Source organism: Bombina bombina, chromosome 1, assembly GCF_027579735.1.
Source record: "Bombina bombina isolate aBomBom1 chromosome 1, aBomBom1.pri, whole genome shotgun sequence".
Taxonomy (NCBI): Eukaryota; Metazoa; Chordata; class Amphibia; order Anura; family Bombinatoridae; genus Bombina; species Bombina bombina.
The window spans coordinates 1,360,068,217-1,360,082,158 of NC_069499.1; the positions used below are offsets into that span (position 1 = coordinate 1,360,068,217).

Sequence of the window (13,942 nt, forward strand, 5' to 3'; positions counted from 1 at the left end):
CTATTTAGATGGTTGAAAGGACCCTGAGGTAGAGGGACCTGTCTCAGAAGCAGAGACCGTGATGGAAAGGATGACATGTCCACCAGATCTGCATACCAGGTCCTGCGTGGCTACGCAGGCGCTGTCAAAAACACCAAAGCCCTCTCCTGCTTGGTCTTGACCTCCGGAGGAAATCCCACTCCCCCGGAAGAAAAGTCTGACGACTTAGAAAATCCACCTCCCAGTTCTCAACACCTGGGATATGGATAGCTGATAGACAAGAGTGAGTCTCTGTCCAGTGAATTATTGTAAGACTTCTAACATCGCTAGGGAACTTCTGTTCCCCCTTGATGGCTGATGTAAGCCACAGTCGTGTATATTGTCCGACTGAGTATGATGTACCTCAGAGTTGCTAACTGAGGCCAAGTCTGAAGAGCATGGAATATCACTCCCAGTTCCAGAATATTTATTAGAAGGAGGGTCTCCTCCTAAGTCCACTATCCCTGAGCCTTCAGGGAGTTCCAGACTGCATCCCAACCTAAAAGGCTGGCATCTATTGTAACAATTGTCCCATCTGACCTGCGGAAGGTCATACCCTTGGACAGATGGACCCGACATAGTCACCAGAGAAGAGAATCTCTGGTCTCTTGGTCCAGGTTTAACAGGGGGACAAATCTGTGTAATCCCCGTTCCTCTGACTGAGCATGCATAGTTGCAGCGGTCAGAAATGTAGACGTGCAAACGGTACTATGTCCCTTGCCGCTACCATTAAGCCGATTTCATTCATGTACTGAGCCACCGAAGGGCGCGGATGGGATGAAAAAACACGGCAGAAATTTAGAAACTTTGACAACCTGGACTCCGTCAGGTAAATTTTCATTTCTACAGAATCTATCAGAGTCCCTAGGAGGGAAACCCTTGAGATTGGGGATAGAGAACTCTTTCCTTGTTCACTTTCCACCCATGTGATCTCAGAAATGCCAGTACTACGTCCGTATGAGACTGGGCAATTTGGATGTTTGACGCCTGTATCAGGATGTCGTCTAAATAAGGGGCCACTTCTATGCCCCGCGGTCTAAGGACCGCCAAAGCGACCCCAGAACCTCCATAAAGATTCTTGGGGCTGTAGATATCCCAAAGGAAAGAGCTACAAACTTGTAATGCCTGTCTAGAAAGGCAAACCTGAAAAACGATGGTGATCTTTATGCATCACAATGTGAGGATAAGCATCCTTCAAATCCATTGTAGTCCTCTATTGACTCTCCTGGATCATAGTTAAGATGGTACGAATAGTTTCCATCTTAAATGACGGAATTCTGAGGAATTTGTTTAAGATCTTTAGATCCAAAATAGGTCTGAAGGTTCCCTCTCCTTGGGAACCACAAACAGATTTGAGTAAAAACTCTGTCCCTGTTCCTCTCTTGGAACTGGATGGATCTCGTACACAATGTAAGAATGCCTCCTTCTTTATCTGGTTTGCAGATAATTGTGAAAGGCAAAATCTCCCCTTTTTTTGGGGGGGAATCTTTGAAATCCAGAAGATATCTCTGGGATATAAATTCCAATGCCTAGGGATCCTGGGCATCTCTTGCCCACGCCTGGGCAAAGAATGAAAGTCTGCCCCCTATAGGATCCGTTACCGGATAGGGGTCCGTTCCTTCATGCTGCCTTAGAGGCAGCAGCAGGCTCCTTGGCCTGCTTATCTTTGTTCCAGGTCCGATTGTCTCCAGACCGCCTTGGACTGAGCAAAAATTCCCTCTTGTTTTGCCTTAGAGGAAGAGGATGCCACACCTGCCCTGAAGTTTTTAAAAGGTACGAAAATTAGACTTTTTTTTTTTTTTTGCCCTTGATTTAGACCTATCCTGAGGAAGGGCATGACCTTTTCCTCCAGTGATATAAGCAATAATCTCCTTCAAACCAGGCCCGAATAGGGTCTGCCCCTTGAAGGGAAGTTAAGTAGCTTATTTATTAAAGTCACGACAGCTGACCATGATATAAGCCATAGCGCTCTGCGCGCCAGTATAGTAAAAAACAGAATTCTTAGCCGTTAGTCTAGTCAAATGAACAAGGCATCAGAAAACAAAGGAATTGGCTAGCATAAGCTTGTCAAATATATTCATCCAATGGAGTCGCTTAACTGTAAAGCCTCATCAAGAGACTCAACCCAGAACGCCGCAGCAGCAGTGACAGAAGCAATGTATGCAAGGGGCTGCAGGATAAAACCCTGTTGAATAAACATTTTTTATCCATTGGATCTAAAAAGCACAACTGTCCTCGTCAGAGGTAGTGGTACGCTTAGCTAGAGTAGAAACTCTTCTCTCCACCTTAGGAACTGTCTGCCAGAAGTCCCGTGTGGTGGTAACTATTAGAAAACATTCTTCTAAAAAATAGGAGGGGAAGAGAACGGCACACCTGGTCTATCCCATTCCTTATTAGAAAATTTTTTAGTAAACCTCTTTAGGTATTGGAAAAACATCAGTACACACCGGCACTGCATATTATTTATCCAGTCTACACAATTTCTCTGGCCCTGCGATTGTACACATTCATTCAGAGCAGCCAAAGCCTCCCTGAGCAACAAGTGGAGGTTCTCAAGCATAAATTTTAAATGTAGAAATATCAGAATCAGGTTAAATCATCTTCCCTGAATCAAAAAAAAATCACCCACAGACTAAGCATATTGTGAGGTAGTATCATACATGGTTCTTAAAGCGTCTGTATGCTCTGTATCTACCCCCAGAGCTAACTGCTTTCCTTTAATTTCAGGTAGTCTGACTAATACTGCTGCCAGAATATTATTCACCACCTTTGCCATGTCTTGTAAAATAAACGCTATGGGCGCCCTTGATGTACTTGGCGCCATTTGAGCGTGAGTCCCTGAAGCGGGAGTCGAAGGGTCTGACACGTGGGGAGAGTTAGTCGGCATAACTTTCCCCTCGACAGAATCCCCTGGTAAAAGAAACGCTATGGGTGCCCTTGATGTACTTGGCGCCATTTGAGCGGGAGTCCCTAAAGCGGGAGTCAAAAGGTCTGACACGTGGGGAGAGTTAGTCGGCATAACTACCCCCACGACAGAATCCTCTGGTGATAATGTTTTTAAAGACAAAAAATGATCTTTATTGTTTAACATGAAATCAGTACATCTGGTACACATTCTAAGATGGGGTTCCACCATGGCTTTAAAACATAATGAACACAGAGCTTCCTCTATGTCAGACATGTTAGAACAGACTAATAATGAGACTAGTAAGCTTGGAAAACACTTTAAATCAAGTTAACAAGCAAATATATAAAACGTTACTGTGCCTTTAAGAGAAACAAATTTTGTCAAAATATGAAAAACAGTGAAAAAAAGGCAGTAAAACAAACGAAATTTTTACAGTACATGTAATAAGGTAACAGAGCATTGCACCCACTTGCAAATGGATGATTAACCCCTTAATGCAAAAAACAGATAAAAAAAAAAAGACATAGACGTTTTTAAAAACAGACACAACAAACTGCCACAGCCAACAGTGGGAAGCTTCAGTTAACTGTTTCTATGCAAAATTTAAGCCAGCCATGTGGAAAAAACTTAGGCCCCAATAAGTTTTATCACCAAACATATGTTAAAAAACGATTAAACATGCCAGCAAACGTTTTAAAACACATTTTTACAAGAGTATGTATCTCTATTAATAAGCCTGATACCAGTCGCTATCGCTGCATTTAAGGCTTTACTTACATTACTTCGGTATCAGCAGTATTTTCTTAGTCAATTCCATTCCTAGAAAAATATTTTACTGCACATACCTTATCTGCAGGAAAACCTGCACGCCATTCCCCCTCTGAAGTACCTCACTCCTCAGAATGTGTGAGAACAGCAAATGGATCTTAGTTACGTCTGCTAAGATCATAGAAAAACGCAGGCAGATTCTTCTTCCAAATACTGCCTGAGATAAACAGCACACTCCGGTGCCATTTAAAAATAACAAACTTTTGATTGAAGAATAAACTAAGTAGAAAGCACCACAGACTCTCACGACCTCCTATCTATGTTGAGGCTTGCAAGAGAATGACTGAATATGGCAGTTAGGGGAGGAGCTATATAGCAGCTTTGCTGTGGGTGGACTCTTGCAGCTTCCTGTTGGGAAGGAGAATATATTCCATAAGTAATGGATGATCCGTGGACTGGATACACTTAACAAGAGAAAAAGCTACTAGAGTTAAAATAACATAGTGCACATTTAATGAGGTAAAGGACAGATTCTGTACCATTTACTGTTTTTTCCTTCAAAGTTAGTAATAGAACCCTTTCCCTTTTTTACAATACCAATAAATGTGTGGAATTTACTTTTGTAAAGGTAATTGCATTCCTATTGGATATAATATATATAATATATAATAAGATATAATGGGTGTTATGTAGCATTGCTAAAGGACCATGCTCTGGTTTCCTTTACAGTAAACACCTTGTAAATATACATTTTGTCTTGCAATAGAAAAACATATCAGCCGTGTCTAAACATTGCAATTGTTTTTCCAATAGCTAAACCCCACCCACCATTTGCCCTAATTTGGAGGAGACAATCAAGGGCTTGAATCTGCAGATGGCAAGGCTAGCCATGGTCATTATGCAAGTATAAATAGCCTTGTTTTGCATTTGTTATCAGCTGAAGCCAATTAGGAAGTTATGTAGAATGGTTAGCCTTGAGAAGCCTTTTCAAAACGACATTATCTGCAATATACTTTCATTATTTTGCAGATTTTTAAAGTTGTTTTAGTACACATAACTAAATATTTTATATTAAAATCTTAATGGGTTTACCCTTTAATTAAAAAAACAAAAACAAAAAAACTGTATTCCAATCCCACTGCTACTCACGTTATTAAATCTGTTAGCAGGTTGCTTAGACGTTATCGTTAATTATTCCAATCTATGTATTTTTGCTTGAGACAAGAAAAAATGGAACCTGGGATTACTTTATTGGACAAAGAGGACCAGTATAAAATCCCTTTTACTGTGCTCATTATAAGCTTTATTGGTGGATTTATATGTTGATATAATGATGTATATCAGAACCGTCATTATAGGGATATAAAGGTAAAAAATTAAATGTGTATGGAAGCATTTCAGTTTGAAATAGAATAATGTTTGCAATATATTTTCATTAGCAAATATTCTTCTAGAAAAGTTACTAGTTTTTCAGCAGCATACACACATATGCTGTGAAGGTCTGTGCACCATCTGGTAGTTTTTTTGTTTTTTTTTTAAATGTATTGCTTATTTTTTTAACAACATTGTGCTCATTTTCAGACTCCTAACCAAGCCCCACAGTGTCAGATGTATATACACGTTTACAGACTCCTGTTTATGTTACCTGTCTTTTTATATGCAGGGAAAGGGGGAGGTGGGGAGTGTCTGCTCTTTTTGTTTACCCAGCCCCTTTCAGTAGGTGTCCCAGACTACCTCATCAACATTGCTAATCTGGTTGCTTTTAAGTAAGTTTTTAAGGTTTTATACTGGATTTTTAGATCAGTATCTGTGCATATTTTTCTTTATAGTAGTGTCTTTTACATGCAGTCATATGAAAATTGGAGTATACTGTCCCTTTAAATGTGACAAAACAAAATACTTGCCTTTAAGAATACCATTACCTGCTTTTCTTGACAAAAACAGATTGCTTAAATACTTGGGCCCTGATATTCACAAGATTCTCCAGCTTGGAGAGAAATTGCAGTTCAGACTTTACAGGAAGAAAGAAAAAGGGCGGTACTCTCCAGCACTTCATGCAAACTGAGCCTGTATATCAGCCCAAGGTGTTCTCTCTCCCATGTGAAATTTTGCATCCCAGAGAGCCTCATTACTTTCTATGGAAGGCATCGCTCATCTCTCTGAGACTTCCAAGTTTCTCCCATTTTCTTCGAAAATTCAGTGAATTCAGCCCCTGTGAAGTCTGCTTTATAATTTATCTCCAAACTAGAGAATGTTTGATTATCTGTCCCATAGAAAGTAATGAAGCTTTATCAGTTTCAATTTAAATAGAGGCAATGCAAAGTGCAATGTAATTTGTAAAAGATACACACAAATATACAGTATGAGACTCATTTGTTAAAGTTGCAGAGAAACTGAAGGCATTATCAGAACTTGTAAAATCACAATCATAAATACATTGCTGTATACAAAATAAAATACCAAATAGAAAGTGCAAAGTTTAAATATAATAAAAGTTAATCTGTGCTTTATATTTTATATCACTTTACACTTCAAAGTGTAAATACAGAAGAGCTCATGTTGTGCAGTGCTATATTGCACTTGGCTTATCTCTCCTTCAGATATATAAATACCTGGAATGCCCCTTGGAGAAGTATAACAAAATCTGCCTTTAATTTCACTAATGATCGCGTTGTGCTGGAGGATCATTTTAGCGGAGAGGTTTTGAATATCAGGCCCTCAAAAAAATACAAAAGCCTAAATGTACTTGATAATACTAAAAATGGGAGCATTTTAATATGTATTAGTATTTTATTTTTTGTAAAATGGAATGTTTTTGTTTGTTTTTTATACTTGAGAGGCATTTCACTGAACACATGAATACTGGAATATTCACTATAGAAAAGCTAAGTAAACAAAAGACAGCAACTGTAATCATGCTCCCAGTGGGTGGTGGCAGATATATTCTCTCTGGATTTGTGTATACAGAAAGATAATGAGCCTTTAATGTATAAAGAGGAAGATAAGATAGGGAGGTCTGTTTTCCCTGCAAGCTCAGCCTATTTAAATGGGCTGTTTCCTTCAATGACCAAAAGCATCTATTTCGTATACACAAATAAACCTAAATAAGCCATTTCCCATACGTTTAATACTCTGCAGCTGGTATAACAAGTCATTAGAAACATATGAGGATGATAAAATATTGTAGAATTGCATAATCAAAAGCAATGTCATCACACTTACTCTGAATTTGAAATGAGCAGTATATTTATTTTCTAGCAAATTTCAAAATTTCTGTCAATTTTTCCTGCCCCCTGAATCATGTGACAGCCATCAGTCAATCATAGACGTATATGTATACAGTATAATCTATTGCACATGCTCAGTAGGAGCTGGTGCCTCAGAAGATGTGCATATAAAAAGACTGCACAATTTAATAAGGAAAGTAAATTGGAAAGTTTTTTAAAATGTCATGTTCTATCTTAATCACAAAAGTTTAATTTTGACATTAGTGTCCCTTTAACTGCTACCAATGACTCTGGTAACACCACATACTTACCACCTTACAACTTAAATTGTGGACAAATATTTTTCTTTGTTTTATTAATCAGAATACATTTAAAGATGTATTATTATTCTTCAAATTAATATTTAATTCCTCCAAAACACATTTCCTGTCATCCTTTCAGAGGTGTGTATCTCTTCCAATAGATTCCAACAGACATAGGGACTAAACTGATCAGCCAGTAGAAGTACACAACTTACACCGGTATTAGTTTTAATTTAGATAGATTAGTTAATATGATTAACAGTTTGCAGATTGTCTAACTTTGCTCTTCTATTTGCATGCTACTTTTTTATGTATTCCTCAGACTGTCACACAAATAAGTAATACGGTAGATGGCACAGACATTCTCTGGGTACTTTATAACTCTACAAGCCTCATACTCTTACTAAATAATCTATTTCCTAGCAAAAGTTACTTACGATTTAATCTAGTTGTTACCACACACTTCCTGTATTGCAGCTTTCAGCAAAATGCTTATATGTAAAAAAAAGTGCAGGTTTTAAACTGTTTGTATCTTGCACAGACGCACACTTTCTGGCCATTTATTAAATAACCGAGAGAAAACAGAACCACAATCTCACTTAAAATTCTAATAAGTCAGCAGTAGGAAACTGTGCTCAGCATAATTCTGCTGTACGTTCCCCCACAGCCAGAGACATGTTTAAAGGACATACACAGTGTAGATGCTTAAACTAATTTATTATGGATACCATACAATCACTGCATGCCCTGTGACATCCACTCTGTTTGGCAGAGTTTACGTCATGAGGCGTAAGAATCATCTCTCATTCTAGGAAGTTCTTCAAATGGCTACAGATTGGGCAAAGTTCAGGTCACAGAACAAAGATGTGTATATTGAATGTCCCACAGCATGGTCTTCAGGTAGCATCATCTCCTCAACAAGTACTAAGCATTTCACACTTCTGTGGGGTAGTCACAGGGAAGACATTTCTTGAAAGCGGTCTGCTCCAGCATTGCATTCTCACTCAAGATCTGTCACTCATTTTATGCTGAATCCATGTATTACTTAGTTGTCAACACAAGATCTCAAGTTATCTTTTATTCCATGGACTTTCTGTTTGGTGACTTTATAACCGTCTTGCCCTTGCAGATAAAAGTTTTGCTTATAACATCCTCAGTTTGCTGTAAGAGGTAGTAAAGCTCTGCTGCCAAGTTCTGCAAATATTCCAAACATATTTCTACAAACTCTCACACCAGAAGAAATCAGCAGCAGCATTAACTGGTAGTGTGTGCAAGTCATCAAGTCCAGAAATAATATGTGACAGACACCACAGCAGATCACTCCATACTAGTCCAGCAGCTCCTTGACACACCAACAGCAGAGAAGGAAGTACAGACACTCCTTCAATCCCTGCAAAAATCCAGCATTCATCCCCATGGCATTTTTATACCTCGGAAAAGGCAAAGTCATGTTTCTCAAGGCCTGTCCTAGGGAGAAAGGTGCAACAGGAATCATGGAGCGCTGAAGCTCCGTGTGGCAAAGTGAGGGCAGATAGGAACGGCACCTCTTGATTGGAATCATCCTACAGACACAGGCAGGAGAGGGGTGCAATTTATCATCTGGCAGGCAGCTGCACCAATTCTTTCATAGGGGGAGGGAGAACGTAACAGAACGTCCAGGGCATTATACTGAAAAAAGAGCTAGAAGCTACTCTAATCTCTGCTTTTGTGATGTAAACAACAGAATCCTGGGCAGCCCCCTGAAGCTGTGCAGGCAAACAGCATCCTAATGAGAAGCATTATAAAAACAGGTTTAGGTAGCCACAAGTAGTGCTGAACCTGGTAAAAAGTTATTCTCACATGACAAAGGAATCGCTCTATTACACTAGGAACATGCAGAGTAATGGTGATACCTTTAACAGCTGAGATGGGTTAAATGGTCACTTTTAAGACCATTTTAACTTTTTAGTAAACATATCTGGGCTAGTTTGTACTTCTAATCAGTGTATGTTTGGGTAACATAGCATTGGTGACAAAGGGTTAACTTTAATGTTTTCATACTATGGAGGGAGGTTCTGGTTGATGGGGCAGGCACATTCATAATGTACTGTGCAATGCATCAGGTGACAGTCAGGCTATAGTTTGAAGGCTAAAAGCTGCTGACACAGCTTGAGGCACAAATGCTGACTTAGGAGAGGCACGTACAGGGGACACAATAGCCAGTGTTCGCTCTCAATACTATAGCTTTCAAATGCCCAACGTGCATGATTCAGTGTATAGTAGTGTTGAGTATCTCTGGAGCATCTCCAGTATTGGGAATCTCTGTATTGTTTCACTGCATTTGTAGTATGGGTGGAGGTGTGTTTAAAAACACAAAGCATAAAGCAATTGTTATGCTCTGCAAAATGGGTCTGCAAGACTCTAAAAACACAGCAAACAAGCCCTCCCCATTTCCTCCATGAACCCACTGGTACCAGTCATTGAGAGGTTGGGTGTACTAGCCTTGCATATGTTCCCCCCGGGCGTTGCATTTACTCCAAACCACAGCCCGAGGAGACCTGCAGACTGATGAGAGAAAAGAAAACAAACCATGAGAGGTGGTTGTAGGAGAGGACAAGTCAGCACAATAAAGAGAAGTAGGGTAATGGGAGAGATTAAACAAGTGGTGTGAGAGCTGAAAGGAAAGAGGACAGACTTACACGAGAAGATAAAGAGAGGTGGGAGGAAGAGAGAAAAGCACAAGACAGAGATGTATGGTAAATGTATGGGTTGGACAGGTAGCTTAAGAAGCTGAGGGGAGACAGAGTTGGCTACACAAGAAGATAAAGAGGGGCAGGAGGAAGAGAGGACAGACAGCACAAGACAGAGATAGGCAGGGTAATGGGATGGAATGGACAGGCAGTGGCCCCTATTTATCAACCTGTCAACTTACTTGCCTTGGCCAGCACCAATACGCTCGCCTAAGATCGCCTAACATCGCTGCCGCGGACCTGAATACGTTCTCCAAAGTTACCAAAAAAGCTGTTAAAAAGCTGCGCACCAAGTACGGCGCGATGAGCAGCGGACTGTTGTTAAATAAAAGTAATCGATCTCGCTGCTCTTCAGCTTTTTCCCAGCTTTATTGGTACCCTGTGACTAAACACCCACACTATGCTATATTGTTTTACCCCTATCCCGCCACTCCCGGAGCCCACAGCAACTAAATAAAGTTATTAACCCCTAAACCGCCGCTCCCGGAGCCCACCGCCACCTACATTATACTTATTAACCCTTAATCTGCCACCCCCTACACCGCCGCCACCTACATTATGTTATTAACCCCTAATCTGCCGCCACCTACACCACCGCCACCTACATTATGTTATTAACCCCTAATCTGACCCCCCTACACCGCCGCCACCTACTTTATACTTATTAACCCCTAAACCGCCACTCCCGGAGCACACCGCCACCTACATTATGTTTTTAACCCTTTATCTGCCGCCCCCTACACCGCCGCCACCTACATTACATTTATTAACCCCTAATCTACCACCCCCAACGTCGCCACCACTATTCTAAATGTATTAACCCCTAAACCTAAGTCTAACCCTAACCTAAATATTATTTAAATAAATCTAAATAAAACCTACAATTATTATCTAAATTATTCCTATTTAAAAATAAATAATTACCTATAAAATAAACCCTAAGCTAGCTACAATATATATACATTGTAGCTAGCTTAGGGTTTATTTTTATTTTACAGGCAAGTTTGTATTTATTTTAACTAGGTAGAATAGTTATTAACTATTTACTAACTACCTAGCTAAAATAAATACAAAAGTACCTGTAAAAACAGAATTTATGCTTACCTGATAAATTACTTTCTCCAACGGTGTGTCCGGTCCACGGCGTCATCCATAACTTGGGGGAATATTCTCTTCCCCAACAGGAAATGGCAAAGAGCACAGCAAAAGCTGTCCATATAGTCCCTCCCAGGCTCCGCCCCACCAGTCATTCGACCGACGGTTAGGAGAAAAAAAGGAGAAACTATAGGGTGCCGTGGTGACTGTAGTGTATAGAGAAAGAAATTTTTCAAACCTGATTAAAAAACCAGGGCGGGCCGTGGACCGGACACACCGTTGGAGAAAGTAATTTATCAGGTAAGCATAAATTTTGTTTTCTCCAACATTGGTGTGTCCGGTCCACGGCGTCATCCATAACTTGTGGGAACCAATACCAAAGCTTTAGGACACGGATGAAGGGAGGGAGCAAATCAGGTTACCTAAATAGAAGGCACCACGGCTTGCAAAACCTTTCTCCCAAAAATAGCCTCCGAAGAAGCATAAGTATCAAATTTGTAGAATTTGGCAAAAGTGTGCAGAGAAGACCAAGTCGCTGCCTTACATATCTGATCAACAGAAGCCTCATTCTTGAAGGCCCATATGGAAGCCACAGCCCTAGTAGAGTGAGCTGTGATTCGTTCAGGAGGCTGCCGTCCGGCAGTCTCATAAGCCAATCAGATGATGCTTTTCAGCCAGAAAGAAAGAGAGGTAGCAGTAGCTTTTTGTCCTCTCCTCTTACCAGAATAAACGACAAACAAAGAAGAAGTTTGTCTGAAATCCTTTGTTGCTTCTAAATAGAACTTTAAAGCACGGACTACATCTAAATTGTGTAACAAACGTTCCTTCTTTGAAACTGGATTCGGACACAAAGAAGGAACAACTATTTCCTGGTTAATATTCTTGTTGGAAACAACTTTTGGAAGAAAACCAGGCTTGGTACGCAAAACAACCTTATCTGAATGGAACACCAGATAGGGTGGATCACACTGCAAAGCAGATAATTCAGAAACTCTTCTAGCAGAAGAAATAGCAACCAAAAACAGAACTTTCCAAGATAGTAACTTGATATCTATGGAATGTAAGGGTTCAAACGGAACCCCTTGAAGAACTGAAAGAACTAAATTTAGACTCCAGGGAGGAGTCAAGGGTCTGTAAACAGACTTGATTCTGACCAAAGCCTGTACAAAAGCTTGTACATCTGGCACAGCTGCCAGTCGTTTGTGTAACAAGACAGATAAAGCAGAAATCTGTCCTTTTAGAGAACTCGCTGACAATCCCTTATCCAAACCTTCTTGGAGAAAGGAGAGGATCTTAGGAATTTTAATCTTACTCCAGGAGAATCCCTTGGATTCACACCAACAGATATATCTTTTCCATATTTTATGGTAAATCTTTCTAGTCACAGGTTTTCTGGCTTGGACCAGAGTATCTATCACTGAATCTGAAAACCCACGCTTGGATAAAATCAAACGTTCAATTTCCAAGCAGTCAGCTGCAGAAAAACTAGATTTGGATGTTCGAATGGACCTTGTACTAGAAGATCCTGTCTCAAAGGTAGCTTCCATGGTGGAGCCGATGACATATTCACCAGGTCTGCATACCAAGTCCTGTGCGGCCACGCAGGAGCTATCAGAATCACCGAGGCCTTCTCCTGTTTGATCCTGGCTACAAGCCTGGGAAGGAGAGGGAACGGTGGAAACGCATAAGCTAGGTTGAACGACCAAGGTGCCACTAATGCATCCACTAGAGTCGCCTTGGGATCCCTGGATCTGGACCCGTAGCAAGGAACCTTGAAGTTCTGACGAGACGCCATCAGATCCATGTCTGGAATGCCCCATAATTGAGTCAACTGGGCAAACACCTCCGGGTGGAGTTCCCACTCCCCCGGATGGAAAGTCTGACGACTCAGATAATCCGCCTCCCAGTTGTCTACTCCTGGGATGTGGATTGCAGATAGGTGGCAGGAGTGATCCTCCGCCCATTTGATGATTTTGGATACCTCTCTCATCGCCAAGGAACTCCTTGTTCCCCCCTGATGGTTGATGTAAGCTACAGTCGTCATGTTGTCTGACTGGAATCTTATGAATCCGACCTTCGCTAGTTGAGGCCAAGCCTGGAGAGCATTGAATATCGCTCTCAGTTCCAGGATGTTGATCGGGAGAAGAGACTCTTCCCGAGACCATAAACCCTGAGCTTTCAGGGAATCCCAGACCGTGCCCCAGCCTAATAGACTGGCGTCGGTCGTGACAATGACCCACTCTGGTCTGCGGAAACTCATTCCCTGAGACAGGTGATCCTGGGACAACCACCAACGGAGTGAGTCTCTGGTCATCTGGTCTACTTGAATCTTTGGAGACAAGTCTGTATAGTCCCCATTCCACTGCTTGAGCATGCACAGTTGTAATGGTCTTAGATGAATTCGAGCAAAAGGAACTATGTCCATTGCTGCAACCATCAACCCTACTACTTCCATGCACTGAGCTATGGAAGGCTGCAGAATAGAGTAAAGATCTTGACAAGCGTTTAGAAGCTTTGACTTTCTGACTTCTGTCAGGAAGATCTTCATTTCTAAAGAATCTATTATTGTTCCCAAAAAGGGAACTCTTGTCGACGGAGACAGGGAACTCTTTTCTACGTTCACCTTCCACCCGTGAGATCTGAGAAAGGCTAGAACAATGTCTGTATGAGCCTTTGCTTTGGAAAGAGATGACGCTTGGATTAGAATGTCGACCAGATAAGGTGCCACTGCAATACCCCTTGGTCTTAGAACCGCTAGAAGGGACCCGAGCACCTTTGTGAAAATTCTTGGAGCAGTGGCTAGCCCGAATGGGAGAGCCACGAACTGATAATGTTTGTCCAGAAAGGCGAACCTTAGGAACTGATGATGATCTTTGTGGATAGGAATATGTAGAT

General features: G+C 41.0%; 1 protein-coding gene across 2 annotated transcripts in view; it reads right to left on the reverse strand.

The window, feature by feature from the left end:
• Window positions 1-7,923: 7,923 nt before the first annotated feature.
• The window catches only part of FLAD1 (flavin adenine dinucleotide synthetase 1), a 133,568-nt gene continuing 127,549 nt past the window's right edge, over window positions 7,924-13,942 (reverse strand). For both annotated transcript variants that reach the window (XM_053703572.1, XM_053703562.1), the window contains one exon: window positions 7,924-9,767. Coding sequence is in view for 1 of the 2 variants with exons in the window: in XM_053703562.1 (XP_053559537.1) it covers window positions 9,734-9,767 (34 nt within the window). In the remaining variant the exon portion in view is untranslated. The remainder of the gene's footprint in view (window positions 9,768-13,942) is intronic.